We start from the raw sequence: 22,365 nt of genomic DNA, 5'->3' as shown, positions 1-22,365 counted from the left end.
AATCACACAATTGGCTGAAAAATCCTGAGATGATTTTAAAGCCCATTTGGGTTCTTTTGGTTTGCCTGCTGCTTCTTGAGTCCTGGTTTCTCCACAGCCACAAGGGCCAGAAATTTACTTAAAAAAAAGCTGGGAGTTTAATGTAATTCCGTGACCACAGGAGCTGGGATTTTAACATCAAACTTTGTGAGACTTGTGATAAATACTCGTGAGTTGGGAATGCTGCTGGATTTTACACTCAAAGCGGTAGCTACTGAGAGCACTTTATGACCAACCCATATTATGTGAAATATCTTCCCTTAAAACCATTACAGGTGTAAAAATTGGTGCCTGGGCCCTGATAAACCATGGACAGAAAAAGGTGCAGGATTTTTTGAATTCATTGTTTCCTGCAGATGCTTTGCCCATCTTTGAGCTGAAACTCAAGCTCCAAGCTCATTTCACACAGTCATTCATAACTCTTGGGCCCAGAACTGTAAAGGCTTTCAGGCATTGCCACTAACTGATTTAAGAGTCTAAATCTCTTTTTCAAAAGGGATTGAGACACTTAGAAGCTAAAATTGCATTGCCAGTTCATAGGATTTAGGTGTTGCAACGCTGACCACAACAGGGCCTAAATAGCTTTAAAAATCTGTTCCTTGTTCACTACTGACCGAGGCTGGACCAGTGACCTAGAAATGAAAGATGTTGTATCCCCTGAGCTAGCTTCCTTCCACCAAGAGTGTTATCAGAATGAGGCAAATAGAAAAGTGACCCTGGCTTAGATCCTCAGCTTGTGTGAATCACCATAGTACCAGCAAAATCTATGGAGCTATACCAGTGGTTCTCAACCTCTGGGGGTATGCACAGGTCTTCCAGTAGGTACATCAACTCACCTAGATATTTGCCTAGTTTTACAACAAGCTATATAAAAAGCACTAGCAAAGTCAGTACAAACTAAAATTTCATACAGACAATGACTTATTTATACTGCTCTCTGTTACTATACACTGAAATGTAAGTACAATATTTATATTCCAACTGGTTTATTTTAGAATTATATGGTAAAAATTAGAAAGTCAGCAATTTTTCAGTACAAGTAGGCTGTGACACTTTTGTATGTTTATGTCTGATTTTGTAAGCAAGTAGTTTTTAAGTGAGATGAAACTTGGAAATACAGAAATCAGACTCCTGAAAGGGGTACAGTAGTCTGGAAAGGTTGAGAGCCACTGAGCTACACCAATTTATACCAGTTAAGGATCCAGGCTCTTAATCACGCACTGGATCCCTCTGGTGTAAGTGCATCACTCTGGTATTAGAGAGATAAGGTCAGTGTGGTAACATTTTATTAGACCAATTTCTGGTGGAGGAGGGTACAAACTTCTGATCTACACAGAGCGCTTCTTCAGGTTGGGGGCAGGAAGCCGAACAGCTCAGACGGAAGGAAGCAGAGTGACTCAGACACTTTACTTCCTTCCCCAGACCTGAAGAAGAGCTCCATGTAGCTCAAAAAGTTCATACCTTCAATCAACAGAAGTTGGTCCAATAAAGTATGTTACCTCCCCCACTTTGCCTCTCTCATGTCCTAGGACCAACACAGCTACAACACTTAAAATACTTTGGGCAGACAGGACATATCTGGCTCTGCTATCAAATAACCTCTTCCCTCCTATTCCCCCCACCCAATACTTCCTCTCGGTGAAGAAAACATCATCCCACATAATCCAGCCATGTGCTAAATGAGAACATCTCTGTCCCCAATCCCCTACCAGGAATCATACTAACCTCATTGTTTCTGTTTGATTTCAAGAGATGTGAGCTGTGTCCCCACAAAGACGGAGCCCTGAAACGGACCGACAATGGAGGTAAATGCCCCTGCACAGAGTAGCCAGCTTGCTTTCTCATTGCATTGTCTGCTGGGGTGATGGCAGCACCAGTTCCAGATGCAGAGTAGTGGTTAACAACCCAGAAATTACTGCACTCATTGTCCATCTAGGTTGCCAGTGCTGGATGCTGTCTAGGTTGCCAACCAGTGGACAATTCTGAATGCGCCAGAGGAAGGAGTAACATCTCCCCTATCATACACACATGTACATCCTAATGTACCTACAAAGGCAACACTATTCTCTGGGGGAAAATCCTTCCTGACCCCCCAACTGATATTCTGGTTTATGCCCTGAAGCATGGGGATGGCCCTTGTAATTTTCACCTAAGCTAGTGTCACTGAAGATGATGCTATTGTTCATATAAATATATAACCTACTAAACTAGTTACTTCAATCATATGCTGTGGCAGTGAGTTACAAAGGTTAATTATGCTGGAGAGAATATCTCCCAGTAGAGATAAGAGGGGAATTGATTCTCTGAGAGAGCTATTCAATCCTTGCCCTCTCTGCTGAGACTTCTAGCAAAGGAGTCAGTCTGCGGGGAGGCAGCATGGCCTGGTGGATAAAGAAGAGGTTCTGTTCCTAGTTCTGTCACTGGGTTGCTGGAGGACCTTGGGCAAATCACTTCACCCTCCTGTAATTTAGTTTTTCCCCATCTATAAAACAGGGAAAATGATACTTCCTTGGTAAAATGCCTAGAGATCTATGGAGGAATAAGAGCTAGGTATTCTTATCATCATTACGAGTGGCTGTTGGGATGATGGTTCAACTTGGGTACTTGTTCTCAAGGAACTGGATTGAGACCCTGGAACTCATTGCAAAGAGACAACTGAAGAGACCTCCGGTGGCAGCAGTTACTAATGAATAGATGTGGAAGGTTGAGATTTTTATCGGTAAATGTCAGTAAACGTTGATTTCACCGTACACACACAAACTGGTGAAAAAATATTTCCATCGATAATTAAAATGCACAGATAGGCAAAGTAAGAAAAATGCTGCTTGAGAATGTCTTGGAATTTGATTTAAGGATATTTACTTTGTATAGTTTGATGTGATGTTGACAATTTTTGTGTGAACGGTTACTAAGCTTTAAGTCTATGAATCTCAATGCCTAGTGTCATTAAATAATTATTGTCTAACCTCCGCTATTGTCTGACCCCGCAAAAATGTCCCTCCATTATGAAAATTGTAATAGATAACAATTGAAAAGAACTGCTTAAAAATAAACATAAATAGTAGATATTGACGTTATCAAAATATAAAAATTTAATTTTGCCAAGCCTACGAATCACCTAGGCTACATCTGAGCCAGTCAGCTAAACCTGAAAGAGTTCAGTTCTTTTTAAGGTGAAATGTTTTCGTTTTGGATGAGCTGCCCCTACTGGTTGGAAGGCAAAGCATGGTCCTGACCTGCAAGAAATTTGTGGTTCAGATACAGGAGTTCTCAGGTCTGGAAGGCGTGGGCGTAGGGGATTTGTCTACCTCTGGAACATAGCAGCCCCTGCTGGCTGGCCTTCAGACTGGCAATAGCACAGGCTCCCCCGGAACTTCACTGCTCTGTTCTCTGGGCTGCAGTAGCCAAGAGAAATGCAGGGCTGAGATAAGCAAATGACTAGGCATGGGTGAGGGTGGGAAGAGGGAAAAACCAGCTGTCCAGTCTTCCCACACAGGCACTTGGCAGGATGGTCAGTGCCTGTCCCAGAACTGATCTGTCCAAAACAAGGGGAAGGTAATGCTGGTCTCAGAGGCAGCTGGTCCAGAGCAGGCTGGATGAGAAATGTCTGCCTCATTGGATGCAGAGCAGGCAGGGTGGGATGGTGCATGCCTCAGATCAGTCAGGGTGGACAGCGCCCACCCTGGTCTTCACAAGCCTCAGAATGAGAGATGAAAGGAAGCAAAGGGAGCTGTCCCGCACTGCAAAGTTTCCTTCCCCATTATCAGACGTCCCCAGCCTCTTGCTGCCTCGAAGCATGATGGAGTTTGGTCTCAGTGCTCACAGCTTGCAGCCAGCAATGTAATCAGCTCTGCATAGTGACTGTTACTTCTTCAAAGCTGCTTATTTCCCTGCAGTGCTGGTGCGCCTGCCCCTGGGTCACACTGAGGCCATCAGGGAGTTGGATCAAACTGAGAGAGCTTTTCTCTGATGTCTTCCCAGTTTAGGGAAGGAGCTCATGAGGGTCCCTGAGCTGCAGAGAAGAGACCTTAAAGGTGGTGGGACCATTAGGTAGAGCCAGCTACATGATAGATGCCTTGCCTCAGGGCTAAGGACACAACTGCAAAAGCCAAAGTACCACGTTGGGGGATTGTATTGTAATAACATGATAATCTTCTTCCGCCAACAGAAACTAGAAGTGTTATAAGCATGTCACTGGATAGTGTGACAGCCCCACTGCTTACAGGGCGGTAAGATGATCCCATAACAATGGAGTTTGGGCCCGTCTACATGGGCCAGACCATACTGTATGCTACCAAGATTCCTCCCAACGTGGTAGATTAGCTAGTAGAGAGGGACCCTAACTGTCTCGCTGTGCTAATGCTGTCCTAGGCAGGGTGGAGATTCTGCTTCTGCATCTGATTCCGTTGAGGATTTGGAATTTATCAAGCTGGGGGTGGGGGCTGCTGAAATGGAGGGGGCCTTTTTCTCCAGACTTGTCCCAGCCACATCTTGTGGAGAGTTGTCCTTCTCCCAGGTGGCTGGTGATTCTGGCTGGTCTGCAACGATCTGGGCTTCAGATCTCGAGTGGGTCATTTGTGGGGAGGAGTGGACATTCTAAACCTGCCCTCCCCAAGAAATCTCTGTCCCTTTAGTTAAAATTTGAAGGTGGCATCTAGCCATCTGTCAGTCTACAGAGGATGGCGCTCTGTTGTTCTTCATGTTCACCGAGGGCGGGACAGGAAGGAATCAGCTTAATCTGAAGCAAGACAGTGTAGGTCAAATGTTAGGAAAACATTTCTAACTCTAAGAATAATGATGCACCGGAACAGGCTACCGAGGGAGGTTGTGGAATTCCGATCATTGGAGGTTTTTAAGAACAGATTGGACAACCTCCTGTTAGAGATGGTCTAGGTATAATTCATTTTGCCTCAACATGTGGGGATGGAAAAGATGACCTCTTAAGGTCCCTTCCAGTCCTATCTGTCTCTCTTTCTCTCTCCCCATGCACTGATCATCACCATAGGATCTGAGTTCCTAACAAAATTTTCACAATCAAAATCTCAAGGCCAGGATGTGATTTAGTTTAGTTCTCTCCCTTCCAGCCTTCCCTGAACCTTGATTCCATCCTGCTGCCTGTTTGCTGTCCTCGCCATGTCTCTGGTATCTCATGGGGGCCTGCTGTGATCTTCTCTCTCCCGTTTGCTTCCCCAGGCTGGGCCCATGTCGTCTGTGCTCTGTACATCCCTGAGGTGCAGTTCGCCAACGTGCTGACCATGGAGCCGATTGTCCTGCAGTACGTCCCTCACGACCGTTTCAGCAAGGTGAGGCTGCCTGAGGAGGAAGAAGAGTTAATAGACCTAAAAAATATGGTTGGCACAAGGACAAATGGGGTTAAACTGACCATGAATAAACTTAGGCTGGCAGATAGAAGAAAGATTCTGACAATCAGAGGAGTCCCTCTAGGAGCAGTGGGGAGAGCAAACAACCTAACTAGTTTTAAAATGGAGCTTGATATAGTTATGAACAGGATGATATGACAGCCTGCCAACCCTTGAGCACACGCCCTTGTGGCATGGCGTGGCCCCAGAGCTTAATTCATGCCCAGGCTCAGCGCTGGCGCCTCTAGGCTTGCTGTGTTAGTTATGAAAGTAAAAAAATTACTTGAGCCCTGGCACCTCTTTAATTACAAATTAAGCCTTGCATGCCCTCTCCTCTCTCTTCCTTTTGTCATGCAATGATTTACTAGTAGACTAGAGTACTTAGACCAAGATTCTCTCCCCCCGCCAGCCCCAGGAGGCTTATTTATTAACTCTTGCACAGAGTACAAACTCCTTAGCTCCTCAAATCCACCTTCTTCTGGGAGCTAATTCAGACAGGCCTCCTCCCACAGTTTCCACTTGGGCCTGTGTGCACTCAGCCAGATAGACTTCTACCTCCTGCTAGCATCTCTGTATGCTGCTTTCCATGAGAGCCTCTTTTCTCTAGGTGCACCCTCCCTCAGCTGAGCTCTTACCTTTTTATCAGGTGCAAGGGGGTTAATTATTGACAGGGGGCTGTGCTGGGCTCATTATCCTTAAAGAAGCCCTTCGTAAGTAGGCTGGGCCCTGCCTCCTTTTAAAGGGGCCAACCACCCTGTGACGTAAGGGCAGACTCTATGATCCAGGAGGTCTCCGTCAGTCCTTTCTCTCTTTACTCCAGATGCCCCCACCTCCATATGGTCTTTGTTGGGCCTTTTCTAATTCCCTGCGTTTCCTGTCCACTTTGGGTTCATTTCCAGGTATTTTATTCCCTTTCAAAAACATATACTAAAGTGAAGTCTCATTAGAATTCTAGAATCACAGGGTTAGAAGGGACCACACGGGTCATCAAATCCAATCCCCTGCCAAGATGCAAGATTTGTTGTGTCTGAACCATCCCAGGCAGATGGCTATCCAGCCTCCTTTTGAAAACCTCCAGAGAAGGAGCTTTCATGACTTCTCTAGGCAGCCTGTTCCATTATCCTGTGGCTCTTACCATTAGAAGGTGTTTCCTGATGTTTAAATCTGCTCTGCTGTAGTTTGAATCCATTTCCTCCTGTCCCACCCTGTGGCAATTCTTGCAAGTTACCTTGATTTCCCTCCATTGTCATGGCTCAGCCTCTGACTTGTGCCTTTGCATTCCCATTGCCCTCACCCGGCCCTTGCCCAGAGAACACTTCTCGCTGTGTATGTATGCAATGCCCCATATTGTGGTGTAAACCACTTGTTATTGGGTGGGGGGGGGAGAGAATATGAGTGAGATTAGACTGCATCTGTCCCCCTCATATTATTAGGGGATGTCAGGAGTGGAGCTTCATCTACCTCAAGCATTGCAGGGAGAATGGGGATGGGTCTCCCTTTGTCCCACATGTTATGAGGAATTTGTGGGCTGAAGCTCTCTTTGACTCATGGGTTATGGTGAAACGTGTGGGGAGGAAGGGGAAGGAGGCTGTTATTGGGATCAATGGGGCTGAGGCTGAGTGGAATACTGAAAAAGAAACCAGTATCAGTGTCAAAGGAAGGAACTGACACAGCCCAGTGGGGAAGAGTTTGGGAAGATCTTTGCTGCATATGGAGCAGTGTGCATGGGATGGGGAAGGCCTGTCCTTTGGCTGCCCATTGCATAGGGGGATGGCTCACAGCCCTCCGTTTCCTTTCCCCAGACTTGCTATATCTGCGAAGAGCAAGGCAGGGAGAGCAAAGCAGCCTCTGGGGCTTGTATGACCTGCAATCGACATGGCTGCCGGCAAGCCTTCCATGTCACCTGGTGAGTCGCCGCAGTAACAACCCCCATCCGCTGTTTTCTCTGCCACAGCCTTGAGGCCATGTTAAACAACAGACAGGGCCCCACTCCAAGGGGAACTGGGCAAATAACACTGGCTTTATATTTGGGGGGGGGGGGGGATTCCCCACAACTGCCAGAGGTGTAGGGGATTCCCCAGGGTTGTGTGAAATTTTACAAGAAGGAGGCATTCCCAGAGTGGGGCGGTGAGTGACGGGGAATTCCCTAGGACTGGGTGAAATCCAGTGATAGAGAGGCTGCCTCACAACCCAGGGATGCTTTTTCACAAGCACAGGGCCTGAAAGAGCTTAGCCAGAAATATGTGATTTTCCCATCTAGGGTGACCAGATAGCAAGTGTGAAAAATCAGGACGGGGTGGGGGGGGGTAATAGGAAAGCCCCAAATATAGGGACTGTCCCTATGAAATCAGGACATCTGGTCACCCTGGTCCCATCTATCGTGTACCCTCAGAGCCTGTCGATCGCGGGAAGGTTGGAATTCCCTGGCTTGTGCTGGGAACAGCCTGGCTTATGAGATCTTGTCCCTTGGAATAATCACATATTGCTCAGACTAGGCCTCAGCTAAATGCAAAAATTACAAAACGAGGTGGTAGAAAATGTTCAACATTTCCACTAAAACATTTTGCGAAAATTTTCCCCACAAGCTTAGAGAGAGGTTGAAATGGTTCCAAAGTGTCGAATTTTGGTTAACATTTTCTCCTAACATTTTTAAAGTCCCCCCACCTCCCCCCATGACAAACCATTTATTGAACAGGCCAGGATGGGAAGCATCCAGCCCTTCACAGAACAAAGCACTCAGCACCTGGCCTGTTGAGGTTTATGCTCTGCCTCCCCCCCGAATCTTGTGTATTTCAGTGCCCAGATGGCGGGCCTCTTGTGTGAAGAGGAAGTCCTGGAAGTCGACAATGTCAAATATTGTGGCTACTGCAAGTATCACTTCAACAAAATGGTGAGTCCCTTTGTTTCGCTGGTAGGGCTTATTCCCGCTTGAAAGGGGAGGCAGCGTCTTGGGGGTTGACCCCGGATCGTCCCGATACCTGGCAGCAGGAGAGGATCTGAGGACATGTAGCAAGACCATCATCCTATGCCGTGGACGACTCCCTGGTTCTCTTGCTCCGACAGGACTAGCAGAGCCTGCGAGTGGCTACCCTCCCTGACCTTTGACCCAAAGCACTTTAAAACTATGGAGCTGGTTCTGGCCCCCTGCTCCTGCCCCTGTAGGGCACTCTGGGAGCACTGAAGGGCTGTAAATAAGCTTTAAGGGGCTGTGGGGAAATTCTCCAGGTGCAGGAGCAGGGCAGGGCTGGTGTAAACTGTCCATTACTGCTCTGGCCTAGGCGGTGGTGTTGGGACCAATAGGGGACGTGTCAGGGCAGGAGGGAATGTGGTGCTACAGGACTCTTGGTACTAAGGGGGTTCTGAGCTATTGTCCAGACCATATGGCCTTGCTGAAGAGATTGCTGGAAGATAAAGCTGCCCTTATTTATGCCTGGAATCTGGGGAGGCCCAAAGATGGCATGAAGCCATCCAGGAGACACAGCATAGAATCTGGCCCTATCTATCTATACAGCCCCATCAAAATGCAGCCACTTCTGGGGAGGAGGGTGGCACACTGCCTGGCATTCAGGGTAGATTTGGGGCAAGAGGAACATGGGCTCCTCCCCATTACATCACAAAAGGAATAGGAGGGAGAGGGACCCTTCCCAATTTAGAGACCCCTCTCTCCAACCCTGCTGGAAAGGACACCTAATCCCCTGCGCTCTTGGCCCCTCCTTTGTTTGCTGGCTTTTCCCAATCTCCTTCCCGCTTATCAGGGCTGTCACATTCAGTGTCTAATATCTCCGGCTTCCTCCCCAAAGTCAAACCAGAGACCACATTCCTGCTATGTGGGTCCCTTCATCACCCAGGGCAACCATTGTCCCGTATCTACTTTTCCGACACTCTGATAGGTGGCAGGGCTCCCCAGCAGCCACCTCACCAGGGGTCTGAGAACACTCCCTCACCCAACGTCTTACTCAAGAGCATTGGCCTTAGCTGGGAAGGAGGCCTGGATGTAGAAGCCAAGTGGGAGGTGGGGGCGGGTCTGGTTTGGACCTATCTATATATATCTACCTGTGTGAGCTAAGCAAGGGTTTAGGGTGGTACGAATCAGGTCAGAGTGCCATTGCTGGCACAATTCACCTCCTCATCGTAGGTAAGCTCCTCTCCTCCTTGCTTACAAAGCTCTCACACCCAGGCTGGGCCTAGCTGCTTCCTCCGCCTCATTGGCCATGTGTAGGGAGACCAGACATCCCATTTTTATAGGGAAAGTCACATTTTTTGGGACTTTTTCTTATATAGGTGCCTATTACCCCCTACCCCCATCTCGTTTTTTCACAGTTGCTATCTGCTCACCCTAGCCGTGTGGCATACAGGCAGGGCCGGCTTTAAGCCCCGCACCCAGTGAGAATTCCTTCCCTGGCTAGAGGCACCTTCTTAATTTTTACTCACCTGGCGGCACTCCGGGTCTTCAGCGGCACTTCAGTGGCGGCTCTTTTGCTTGCTCTGAGTCTTCAGCGGCACTTTGGCGGCGGGTCCTTCAGTGCCGCCGAAGACCTGGAGCGAGTGAAGGACCCACTGCTAAAGTGCCACCAAAGACTTAGAGCAACCCTGGTGAGTGCAAGCACCATATCTTTTTTTACGTGTGTGTGTATGTTTTGTTTTTTTTTAAGTCATCCCTGCCAAGGCCCCGTCAAAACTGTTCGAATTGGGCCCCGCACTTCCTAAAGCCGGCACTGCATACAGGAATTGGATAGTATCCCGAAGGCGGCACGCGAACTGATTTTCAGTGGCACTCACACTGCCCGGGTCTTGGCCACCGGTCTGTGGGGCTCTGCATTTTACTTTAATTTTAAATTAAGCTTCTTAAACATTTTAAAAAACCTTATTTACTTTACATACAACAATAGTTTAGTGGTATATTGTAGACTTATAGAAAGAGACCTTCTAAAAATGTTAAAATGTATGACTGGCACACGAAACCTTAAATTAGAGTGAATCAATGAACACTTGGCACACCGCTTCTGAAAGGTTGCCGACTCCTGCTGTAGTGGCACTCAGAGCAGAAGTAAGCATGTGCAACTAGGCTTGGCATGTCAGTTGTGTGTACGAAACGCACTTGTTGGGCTCCCCGGATGGTTTCTTCACACCATTATTGTTGTGTAAAGGGCAAAAGGCACAAGAGGAGGGATGTGAAGTGGAGCCACATATAAGAAGCGGAGGGTGGGGGAAGGGCTGTTCATCTAACCAGATGAAGAAGGGAACTAAGGAAAAGCATGTCCCATTAATCCCCTGTCCTCATTCAGCTCGCCCAGGAGGTTGGCAAGCTGTAGATTATCCTGCTTGTAATCTTCATTCTAGTGAAAGGGTGAAATGCCTCCATCCTCTCTTCCCAAGACCGGTCCAACATGTGCAGATCCAGCAAAGGGCCATGTGCCACTGTCTTAGGCCATGTCGACGCTACAGGTGTTACAGTGGCATAACTGCAGCTATGCCATTGTAGAGCTGTAGTGTAAGATGCTTTTACATGGACAAAAGGGGGTTTTCTGTCCCCGTCATAATCCACCTCCCTGAGCTGTGGTAGGTAGGACGAGGGAAGAATTCTTCTGTTGACCTAGCCATCCCTACACTGGGGGTTGCCTCGGCTTAACTACAGCATTCAAGGGTGTGAATTTTTCATACCCCTGAGTAGGGTGACCAGATGGTGTGAAGAAAATATTGGGACACATTGGGGAGAAAGTGGGGGTGAGTCCCATGGGCGGAGCAAAAAAAAAAAGCAGGAGTGTGAAATATCGGAACAAATTGCGTCCTGACAGAACATGGGTCGGGAGGCGGGACAAATGCCTAAATATCAGGACGTCTGGTCACTCTGCCCTTGAGCGACACAGCTAGGTCGATACACATTTTAAGCGTAGCTGAGACCTTAGTCATGGTTTTGCTGTAGTGCTGAAGCTTTGGCCCTAAACTAACCATTGGTTCTTTGTTTTTTGTCTATTCTCCATCTCCTCCCCCCCACCCCCACCCTGCTTATCTCAGAAGACATTGCGTCACTCTGGAGGCAGCTCCTTCATCACTGGGAGAAGAAGCCGGTCTGTGTCACCCGCTCAGGAGAAGCCTGTCTCCCACCATGAGAGGCCAAAGAAGGTAATGTACCCCTGAGTATGCGTCTGTGCATTGAGAGAGCAAGGACTTGATCATATGGGGTGAAAGAGGGGAGAAGAGGGTGTCCTGTCTGATGTATCATTACCATTCAAAGGTGTTCACAGCTGGAGATTTGCCTGTTGGGCTGCATTTTCAAATTGTACTCTAGAAATACCTGCTAAATTTGGAAGCATAACCATGGTGCATGTGAAACGCTGCACATACAAAGAGAACACGTGCCAGCAGAAGTGCCCATGTAACATGCTTCCCCTCCCTTCCTAGCGGCTGCTACATATGGAGGACAACAGTCTACTGCTGCCGCCCGCTAGCAGAGTTACTCCTTTAGCTCAAGTGGGAAGAGTCTGTGTTGTGGTGCTGAAAAGCAGTGGGTTCAAATGCAGCTGGTGACTTATGCTCGAGGTTGTTATGCTCACAGACTTTGGAGGCTTTGCTTTCAAGAACCAAGAGGTTATGGGTCATAGAACTTTGGCCAAGTTGTTAATTGTAAACAATAAAATAATTCATAATAACAAGGAAGGTGCTTAATTAGTCAGATTAAGCACAGTCACATGGATCCTGCCCTGCAGTGCAAAACTAACCAAGGAAATATCTCATTTTGGTTAAATGATTATTCTGAAGAATGTGACACTCCGTGTCTGTCTGTAATGATAGTTATTTAAATGAGTAAGATGTGCTCACCGAAATCACAACAGTATTACATGTTAATGAGAGAAACAGAGATGTGCTCTCCTATTGTCCACATTGATGTCTTCTGAGACTTTATGGATCAAATTCTGCTCTCAGTTATCCTGGTGTAAATCTGGAGTGACTCTGTTGAAGTCATTCAGCTTTACGCCCGTGGAACCGAGAGCAGAATTTAGCTCATTACACAAATGCAGCTGATGGTGCCAGGCAAACTGTAGCAGGAACTCCTAAGGTCTTGCCATGGGTGGTGTCTGGGGATATCTGGCTTGCTAGCTTTTATTTTATCTTGTTTTAAAAATGCAGCCCTCCCTAAATAAATAAAGCAATTCAAATCCAGCACAAGCTGGTAATAACCAAACTCCAGAACTCCCTGATGGCTTGTTGGGTGATTTCTATGGAATGAGTTGAGTGGGTCTTAGCCCAGTTCCCAGTGGGCAGGCATGTCCACCTTAGAAAAGCAACATGGCTGCAGTGAACACGCCACCTGACTTCCTTCTTGATAGCCCCTGCCGAGAGGGGCTGAGTGGGTCGTGAAGATTCATCTCCCCTCTCGTCCCTATTGAGGGGTCTCTCCAGATATGGGTTGAGACACAGCGGCCAGTACATGCAAGCACCGTGCCGTACCTGATCTGTAGTCGAACAGGGGAGATGTCAGTTTCCAGGGATGCTTGTATAAATTCGCATGCACCCAATTGCTGACTCTTAATGGGCAAATTTCCTGGTGTAGACAAAGCTGAGATGCACTGGGATATATTTACTCCTCTTATAAGTTGCAGCTGCTGGGAAGGAGGGAGAGAGAAAGAGCCTCTGTTTCATGGATAGAGAGAGCTGGAGCTTGGCACAGGGTAAACAGCTGTAATGGAACGTGCTATTTTTAGCCAGAACCAGCCAGAGGGGTGGGGGGAGGGGGACAGGATCAATGTGATTGACAGGAGCTTTGGAGATCCCAGCTGGAATTATAACTGATTGACACTGCAAAGGTCAGGGACTGTAAGATGGTTCCTGTATTTACACAGACTTTGGCAGCGGGGGTGAAAGGGGCGCGATCATTGTCATGTGCGTGGCAGGTAGGAGCTTAGGTGGTGCCAGTCTCCAGGCTGAGGCTTGAAAACAGGTTGGCACCGAAGGGGACGCCAAAGCAGGAGGAATGTATGTTTGTTTACAGGCATTTCTGCAGCGCTTGCTGCTGTTGTCACGTCTCGGTGCCTCACAAACATGGATAGACTCAGCTCCACAATTCCCCCCAGCCCGGGGGGGATCATTGCTGTGTTTGTACAGCCCCTAGCATAGTAAGGCACTGGTCCATGATTCCTAGAGCACTACCGCCATGCAAATAAATAATCATAATCATAATCATTCCCCTAATACAGATGGGGAAACTGAGGCACAAAGAGGGCTACGTGTAAACCTCCTCTCTCGGGGGGGAAGAAGCAGCTGACATGAGAATGGTCATGAAGTAGCCGGCCTTGCCCCTCCACTCCCATTGAAGTCTGTGTGAGTTATGGATGCTCAGCAACATACAGATCCGGCCCCAGTTAGTTGTTAAGGTGCTGGAATTGAAAGAATTGCTACTGAATACAGATTGTGCGGGTACCATAACCATTTAAAGAGTGTCTAATGCGCTAGTTCAGAACTGTTACTCCCCAAACCTTTCCACAGTAAGTGTCTAGTGGCTAGATCAGGGGACTGGCTCTCAGGACTCCTGGGTTCTATGCCTGCTTTTACAGATGACCTTGGGCAAGGTCACTTTCCCCTTACTTCTTAACCATTTGTAATACAGGCATTGCAAGACTGAGCTGTCTCCCAGGGAGCATTGTGAAATGATTCATGTTTGCAGAGCTCTCTGAGAGCCTGGATGAAAGGGATCTGGGTGCTATTAGGGTTATACCTTACTATACTGATAAAGGCCTTCAGCTATCCTGCCCTCCCCTCTGGCCTTCAGGAGAGGATTTGAAGCCTTGGTAGACCTTGGGTTCATCCTTTATTGCTAATTATCTGGCTAGCATAAGGTTTTATACTGCTGTCCCTCACTCTAGTATCTGAGTGTCTTCCATGTAAAATCGATAGCAGTAGCAAAATCCCTAGTAGACGTTATATTGCTATGGAGTTTATACCCATGGCAGCCAGTGATATGGAGCCTTAATTCCATTACACACTTTTTAGTTAGTAGGGAGGCCCTGGACAGGAAGGACTCAAATGAAAAGCCCCATTCAGATTTAGGAGAAGGGTTTCCCCTTGTTTGCATCAGCCCTTGTCACATTGCCAACCCACACTTGTTCCAAGCCCTGAGGAAGTCATGTCGCAACACGTTACATCACAGTGCTACGACACATCCTCATTTTGTGGTCATGCTGCTTTGGGGTGCCCCAGAAAAATGTGAGACTCTTGCTGTCCTGTGAATGTGTGATGGACTCATGGAAATCAGCACTGGCCCACATGCTGGACATAGCTTGGGGCTGGAACTAGCTAGATTACCTTAGCCGCACGGGTTCGACTCAGCTGTGCCTGGTGTAATTTCTCTGGAGTCAGTAGTCTTCAACAAAATTACACAAGAGGTGGATCTTGACCACTGAGTACTAGGGGCAGCTCTCATAGATGAGATCCTAAAAGGAGGGGATCCTGTCAGCTGTTGCATAGTCATTATGGGCCACAAGGCACATTTCAGAGTAAATGGGATTTGCTGGGCAAAATCTTCCTTCCTTTTTCTCCACTTTCCCCTGCTGTGCCTTCCATCCCAGAGATGGCTGCATTTCAGCAGAGCTGTATGTGCATAGGACCATATGCCAAGATCCTTACGTAGGTCTGAAAGCTTCAGGTGCTTCCTGTTATGTGCTTAATCCCATTGATTTGTAGGGGAAAGAAATAAATGGTGGTGCTTTTGCTAAGGCCCTGGGTGTGGTTGGAGAAAAAACCCAAACTGCCTTAAAACAAGAGCAACCCATTTTTGGAACAGCACAAGAGAAAGGAAATGTTTGGGTTGCTGAACCCACGAACGCTTGGAGGTTCCTGAGAGGGACAGGCACACAGGCTAGCAGGGCCACATCATCAGCATCTATTGTCCCAAAGGTATGTCTACATGGCAAAGAGAAACCCATGGCGCTGAGTCTCAAAGCCTCTGCCAATGGACTCAGGCTTATGGAGGTCAGGCTGTTGGGCTAAAAATAGCAGTGTAGACATTGCCACTTGGGCCAGAGCCCCAGCTCCCAAGTGGGAACGTCTATACTACTAGTTTCAGTCCCATGGCCCAAGCCCTGTGAGCCCAAGTAAATTGACTCAGGCTCTGAAACTCAGGTGCTGGGGGGAGGTTCTTTCCAGTGTCGTGAACGCACCTTACAAACTATGAGCCCTTATTTAGCAAAGCCCAGACACAACCCCTAACAAATTCAGCGGGCTAAATCCTGAGCTCCTTATTCTCTCTCTACTCTGTTTCGACCTCTTCACTTCAGTCAGAGCTTTGCTTCACTAAAGACCAGGAGCAATTGTTTGTAACGTTAGAATCATGACTTTTTACCTGGTCTTTAGTGAAGCAAAGCTCTGACTGAAGTGAAGAGGTCGAAACAGAGTAGAGAGAGAATAAGGAGCTCAGGATTTAGCCCGCTGAATTTGTTAGGGGTTGTGTCTGGGCTTTGCTAAATAAGGGCTCATAGTTTGTAAGGTGCGTTCACGACACTGGAAAGAACCTCCCCCCAGCACCTGAGTTTCAGAGCCTGAGTCAATTTACTTGGGCTCACAGGGCTTGGGCCATGGGACTGAAACTAGTAGTATAGACGTTCCCACTTGGGAGCTGGGGCTCTGGCCCAAGTGGCAATGTCTACACTGCTATTTTTAGCCCAACAGCCTGACCTCCATAAGCCTGAGTCCATTGGCAGAGGCTTTGAGACTCAGCGCCATGGGTTTCTCTTTGCCATGTAGACATACCTTTGGGACAATAGATGCTGATGATGTGGCCCTGCTAGCCTGTGTGCCTGTCCCTCTCAGGAACCTCCAAGCGTTCGTGGGTTCAGCAACCCAAACATTTCCTTTCTCTTGTGCTGTTCCAAAAATGGGTTGCTCTTGTTTTAAGGCAGTTTGGGTTTTTTCTCCAACCACACCCAGGGCCTTAGCAAAAGCACCACCATTTATTTCTTTGCCTTGGCATTTCCAAAGCACATGCTCATGGCTTAACCCTTCCGGAGCTTGTTTGCATTTTTTTAAAACAATGCTAAGTGATGAGAAAATGCTGGATGACATCCGGATGTTGAATGAGGTACAGACGCCCGCACCCCGTCTCCCGTACGTCGGCTGTGAAACTTTAAAAAACAGCCATGCTCTGTATGCTGAAGTTTTCTATGCACCTGAAGTTCCCAGGAATGGATGGAAACAGAGACTGCTTCCTCTATGAAGTGGTGGACATTCTAAAAAACATATATAACAGGCCAGATCCTCAGCCATGGTGGTTATTATTGTTCATATTGCAGTTCTACCTAGTTGTCATAACCCAGGTCAAGGCCCCATTGTGCTGGGTATTCTACATCCATATATTAAGAATCAGTCCCTGCCCCCAAAGAGTTTATCATCTAACTATAGGAAGGAAATGACTTGACCAAAGTCACATGGCAGCTCAGTGTTAAAAGCTGGGAATAGAGCTCCCTTCCGAGTTGTAAAACAATGGTTTAACCACTAGACCACACTGCTTATCTATAGGGGTTTATACCAGCTAAGGATCTAGTCCAGTATATCTAGGTCCCAGCATGTGTTAGAAAGGGGGGAGGCAGTGAGATCTCACACCCAAACCCCTTTATGTTTGATGGACGTGTTAGTGTTCCGATCTGTACCAGCACCAAATCTGCCAGGGATCATTTTGTTTCCATGTTGGATCCCAAAGAGGGGAGCAGCCTTCTTTCTTCCTCTTAATGCAGCCAAATACTTGTGAGATAAGCATCCGGGATATTTTTGGTACAGCCAGATCCAAGCCTGCTTCAGCCTCAAATCCAGCACCCCGAGCCCTGATCCAGATCCCAGGCCGAATGACACCCCTTTTGGCCTTTCATTAGGGGGCACTGTCTGGCCCACCCCTCCCAGCAAATTCTTTGGAGCAAATAAATAGAGCAGCAACAATTTAAGAGCAGATGCTGCTATCATGCTGCCTCTGAGTGAAATCCAGGGGGTAACCCGCTCACCTGACCCATCTAGGTGCTCTCATCCATGGATAAACAGCTAACCGGAGCCATCTGGGTTGACTTATACCCTATGCACTCACTGGGTTAGCTTCCCCTCTCTCTATCACTGGTAAGGAAACCCACTGCAATGAACAGGGTGACACTGGTGGAAGATTTCAGAGTAGCAGCCATGTTAGTCTGTATCCGCAAAAAGAACAGGAGGACTTGTGGCATCTTAGAGACTAACAAATGTATTTGAACGTAAGCTTTCGTGGAGTACACAAGTCCTCCTGTTCTTTTTACTGGTGGAAGAGAGAGCAGGATGAGGCTGTAGTTTTCACTGGGCCAACATTTTAAACTCCTCCTTCCTAGCTCTGCCTTCTTCCCGCTGCTGCACCCATATCCTGGCCTCCTTGATTTCTGGATTATTAGACAGTAAAAACCAGAGACTGCTCGCCTCTTCCAAACTAAGATCCCAGCCCCCTTGGGAGCCTCTTCTTCCTTCCCCCATTCCAAGCTGCTTTTCATGGTCGGCTTGCTCGTGCCCACAGCAGATTAGGAGTGGGGCTCAGAGCAGGGAGTGGAGTGTGTGGATTGGAGGGGGGAGGGAATAAACGCCCCAGAGAAACCCTTTTTGGCAGCCAAGGGATCTTGTTTCACTCCGCCTGCCGTTTGAGAGCTACAAGTTGGATTGTGTGTCTCAGTCCCGCCCCGCTATGCAAGCTCAGTTCCCCCCTCCTTCCCCAGTCAAGTCTCTGAGCTGCTCCATGCCGAGATGCCAATCCCCAGCTGTTAAATCCTGCCTGGGGAGAATGTGTTGTTCATGAAGTTGGTTGCTTTGGGGGAGGTCCATGTTCGCCCCAGAGCCCTGCAGGGAGCGTGCAGTGCCTGGAAGGTAGGGGGGTACTTTGTTTTTCGAGGCAAGGTGTGTGTGTATGGTGTGTGTGGTGGGGTGTTCATATATATGCCCCCCCCCTTCTCCAGTGAAGCCGCTTTCTGCCAGCCTCAACTTCTGCCCCCTCCACCGCAAGTTCCCCAGGCAGGCAGGAACCACTGGCAGCGATTCGGCAGGGCTGCACACCAAGATTCCTGGAAAGCAGATTTGCAAAAGGGGGTTCTGTGTGGAGGGGAAGGGGAAGCGGGTGCTGGGCACCGAAGGACGTGGGTTGGCAAGCAGAGCAGGCTCCGGCTGTGCCCTTCCTCGCTCGCTCGCCTCCAGGTGTTGCAGTCAGCGGTGGCTCTTGCAGGAAGCATTCAGAGCAGTAGTGATCCTTGTTCCCTCCCTTTCCCCAGAGCGAACGGACACATTTAAATGCCTGGGCCGAGCACTGGAGAGATGGCACGGGATGGGGCTGCTGCCTGCCAAGTTGGGTGTGGGCGGCACAATGGAGCAAGGTGGAGACAGGGCAGGGCTGCAGGATCTGGGAGCTGCCAGCTGGCTCTGCATGAGCATGCCTGCAGGTAACAGGGTAGCTTGTCTGGGGGTCTGTCAGCACCACTAAAATACCCATGAATAACTAGGGACTTGGGCCCCTGGGTGGCTGGGTAACCCGACCCCTCTGGGTGCTAGTGCCCCTGGGTGGCTGGGAAACCAGACCCTCTGGGTGTCAGGGCCCTGGGTGGCCAGGAAACTAGACCCCTCTGGGTGCCAGACCCCTCTGGGTGGCCAGGTAACCAGACCCCTCTGGATGCCAGTGCCCCTGGCTATCCAGGTAACCCGACTCCTCTAGGTGCCAAGGCCCCTGGGTGGTTGGGTAATCTGACCCCTCTGGGTGCCAGTGCCCTTGGGTGGCCGGGAAACCAGACCCCTCTAGGTGCCAAGGCCCCTGGGTGGCTGGGTAATCTGACCCTCCCTAGGTGCCAGGGCCCTTGGGTGGCTGAGTAATCTGACCCCTCTTGGTGCCAAGGCCCCTGGGTGGCCAGGTAACCTGACCCCTCTGAGTGTCAGAGCCCCAGGTAGTAGCCGGGTAACCTGACCTACTAAAGTATCAGGAAATAACCTGACTTGTCCATTTCCTGGGGTGTCACTAAGGGACTCAGTCAGAGCAATCAGGCATCCTGAAACTTGCAAAGTGGAAGCGCAGGGGTTTGAGACCCAGAAAACATGAGCTGAGATTCCACCAGGTCGTTTTGGCCTTTTGATCAGCCAAGAGGGGAGTGAGTGAGTGACCTGCAGAAGCCTGAAAAGTAGAAGTGTTTCCTAACTGAGCGGGGGAGGGGAAGGAGGTGGCTGTGGGCATGGCCCGGAGCTCTTTTTGTTGGCTTGGAGCAGAACTGCAATTCCACTTCTGGTCTCCTTGCAACACTCTGGTTTTAACGCAGGAAGTGGCTGCTGGGTAAGTTTAAGCAGGGTTCAAAGTCTGGCCTCTGCAGAGCAGATTTTCCAGAGTTCAGAGCCAAAGTCCCAACTGCTCAGCACCTGCACTTGGGGCCATCTTTTCAAAAGAGCTGAGCATCCAGTGTGCTGAGCTCTTTGGAAAAGCCAGGGCTGCCCTGGGCGTGGGGGGCGAGTGGGGCAATTTGCCCCAGGTCCCACAGGGGCCCTGCAAGCCTTGGCCCTGGCTTCAGTTGCTCTGGGTCTTTGGTGGCATTTCGGTGGCAGGGGTCCCTTCAGTGCTGCCGAAGATGCACAGCGACTGAAGGGCCCCCCCGCCGCCGAAATGCTGCTGAAGACCCAGACCGCCGCCGGGTGAGTACAAGCGCCGCTGCTCCCCCGCTTTGCCCCAGGCCCCCTGAATCCTCTGGGCAGCCCTGGGAAAAGCAGGCCACTTATTTTAGGTGCCTAAATTGGAGTTGAGCTCTTCGGCAAATCTGGTCCCAGTGCTGAGTGCTTGCGATGTGCGTGTGCACATATATATATATACACGTTCCTAGATGCAGCCAGATACACTGCCCAGTTATTTGTCATAACCTCTATAGTGCTGACAACTGAAGGAGATTCTCCAGGACTTCAGATAGGAGAGACCTGTGGTTTTGGAGCAGGAAGTTCTGAGATCTGTCACAACTGCTACTATGTTAGCTCTGGCTTGTGTCATACTTGCCATGACCTATGGGATAAATTCATGACAATGCTGTTTCGTGAAGCATTTGCATCGTCACATTGTAACGCTGCACCGCAATGTCCGAAATAAATTTGGGATTTGTCACAGGACATGACCTATGGCAGTCATGGAGTTTCAGGAGCCGCTTTGGTGCAGCTATGTGGTAAAATGCTTCTTACTCATGCATCTGACTCCCTGCCCTCTGGACCCCCCCTCTGGACCAACACTAGCTTCATTTTCTGCAGGTTTCATGAGTGGTGCGAGGAGGTGAGGGCTGGAGACTGGGAGTCAGAATGCCTGGGTTATTTACCTACCTTCTGGTGAGACCTAAGGCAAAGTCACCTCGCTGCTCTTTGCCTCAGTTTCCCCATGTGTAAAATGGAGATATACTGAACCATCCTTGTCAAGCACATTGAAAACTTCTTCTGTAAGCCACTAAACGAGTGCTTATTTTTCTTATCAGAGAAATTGAGTAGGAGTCACAACTCTTTCATTCCAGTCCTAGCTCTGCTGCTGATGCACAACATGACCTTGGGCAAGTCACTTACCCTCCCTGTGCCTCAGTTTCCCCATCTATAAAGTGAGTGTAACATCTGTGTATCCTACATGGATGTTTGTGAGGCTTAATTGATTAATTAATGTTTGCAATATTACTAGACAGAGCATTCAAAAAGCATGAATCAGGCTTTGAAAAAATCATGAGATTGGCTAAAAACCATGAGATTTTAATATAATAGAATTTTTTTTTTAATTTGCCTTCTGGTTTTTGAGTCTTTAAGGGTCACATTGGCAAGCGTTTTTTGGTAATCACAAGAGGTGGAAATGTTTGTTTGTTTTTAAGTGAATGCTGAGATTCTTACATAATCCCTTGCTTCCAGGAGCTGGTGCTTTAAGACAACACAACTATCAGGAGAGTTGGCAGCACTGCACTCAGGCTTCAAACCATTGGCTGAGGTGTTTGTAAAGTGCAAGGCAGTCCCTGGATCACCACAAACACCCAGTGGCGTTGCCGAGCACAGTATTCCCACTCCATGTGACTTAATGGATAACTGTTTCGTTTTTTTTTAACGTGACCCATTTGTTTCGGGCGAGGTGCACTCTTCTCATGTGGGCAGCCCAGCTAAACCCACTTGTTTCATGAGAAGGATATGGGGGAAGTTAAGGACATTTCCAGCATCAGAGCTGCTTCTCTCTGTGATACCTACAGGCAGGACCCTGGTGTCGTCAAGTCTTTTTTAGCTCTAAATGCCCCGTAGCTAAGGCACTTTTGTTCTTCATGTGTAAAATCCTATCTCCCCTTCCTTCCATCTTGACTCCTGTTGTGGGCATGCATGGCACCGGGGTGGGGGAGGAGAGGCAGATGTGCCACTTTTCCTTCCTGCCTCTCTGCTGCTTTTACAACTCTGCCTTCTTCTCTGCTCATGATGGGTCTCCTTCCCTGACCTCAGGGTTGCCATGATGGAAGGAGTAATGACTTTACCGTCTCTTCTTCCAGGTTCTTTATTTCCTATGAAGTTTTCATCTTCCAAAGATTTCCCTAGAAATTGTGTCCAAAGCTCACCTGTCCAGCTGCTGCTCAGGGTTGGAGCCGTTCGGTTTGGGGTCCACAGCGAATTTCCTGGGGAGTTTTCACATCAGACCCGCCAGTTGGTTGACATGAGGGGAAAAGAAAGAGTGTTCGGGTAATAAGATGACAAGTATGGGACGGATAGATGGGAAGAGAGAGAGGAACAGATGTTTTGGTTGGTTATAGCCAAGCCTGTGGTCAAGTGGATTGAACTCATGGCTTGGAGCCAAAAGCCGTTGGTTTTCTGGAAGGAAGGATGGTCTTGTGGTTGAGCCACTCTCCTGGTATTCAGGAGAATTGGGTTCAGTTTCTGGATCTGCTGCTGACTCCCTGTGTGATCTACGGTAAGTCACTTAGGGCCAGATTTACAAAGGGGTTTCAATGCCTAGTGGACT

The 22,365-nt window shown here is 48.6% G+C and overlaps 1 protein-coding gene across 4 annotated transcripts in view; it reads left to right on the top strand.

Annotated features, from left to right (window-relative positions):
- Positions 1 to 22,365, top strand: part of MLLT6 (MLLT6, PHD finger containing) — a 74,568-nt gene that overhangs the window by 10,983 nt on the left and 41,220 nt on the right. For 2 of the 4 annotated variants that reach the window (XM_030540915.1, XM_030540913.1), the window contains exons 3-7: positions 1,790 to 1,844; positions 5,233 to 5,342; positions 7,202 to 7,305; positions 8,196 to 8,289; positions 11,415 to 11,522. In XM_030540915.1, coding sequence (XP_030396775.1) covers positions 1,790 to 1,844; positions 5,233 to 5,342; positions 7,202 to 7,305; positions 8,196 to 8,289; positions 11,415 to 11,522 — 471 coding nt within the window. Of the gene's footprint in view, positions 1 to 1,789; positions 1,845 to 5,232; positions 5,343 to 7,201; positions 7,306 to 8,195; positions 8,290 to 11,414; positions 11,523 to 18,123; positions 18,258 to 22,365 lie in introns of those variants that run through there. The other 2 variants (XM_030540914.1, XM_030540916.1) reach the window with 2 other exon arrangements.

Source organism: Gopherus evgoodei, chromosome 23 (genome assembly GCF_007399415.2).
Source record: "Gopherus evgoodei ecotype Sinaloan lineage chromosome 23, rGopEvg1_v1.p, whole genome shotgun sequence".
In the NCBI taxonomy this organism is placed as follows: Eukaryota; Metazoa; Chordata; order Testudines; family Testudinidae; genus Gopherus; species Gopherus evgoodei.
Note: the sequence above shows the minus strand (reverse complement) of the source record. Positions and strands in the feature narration are given on the sequence as shown.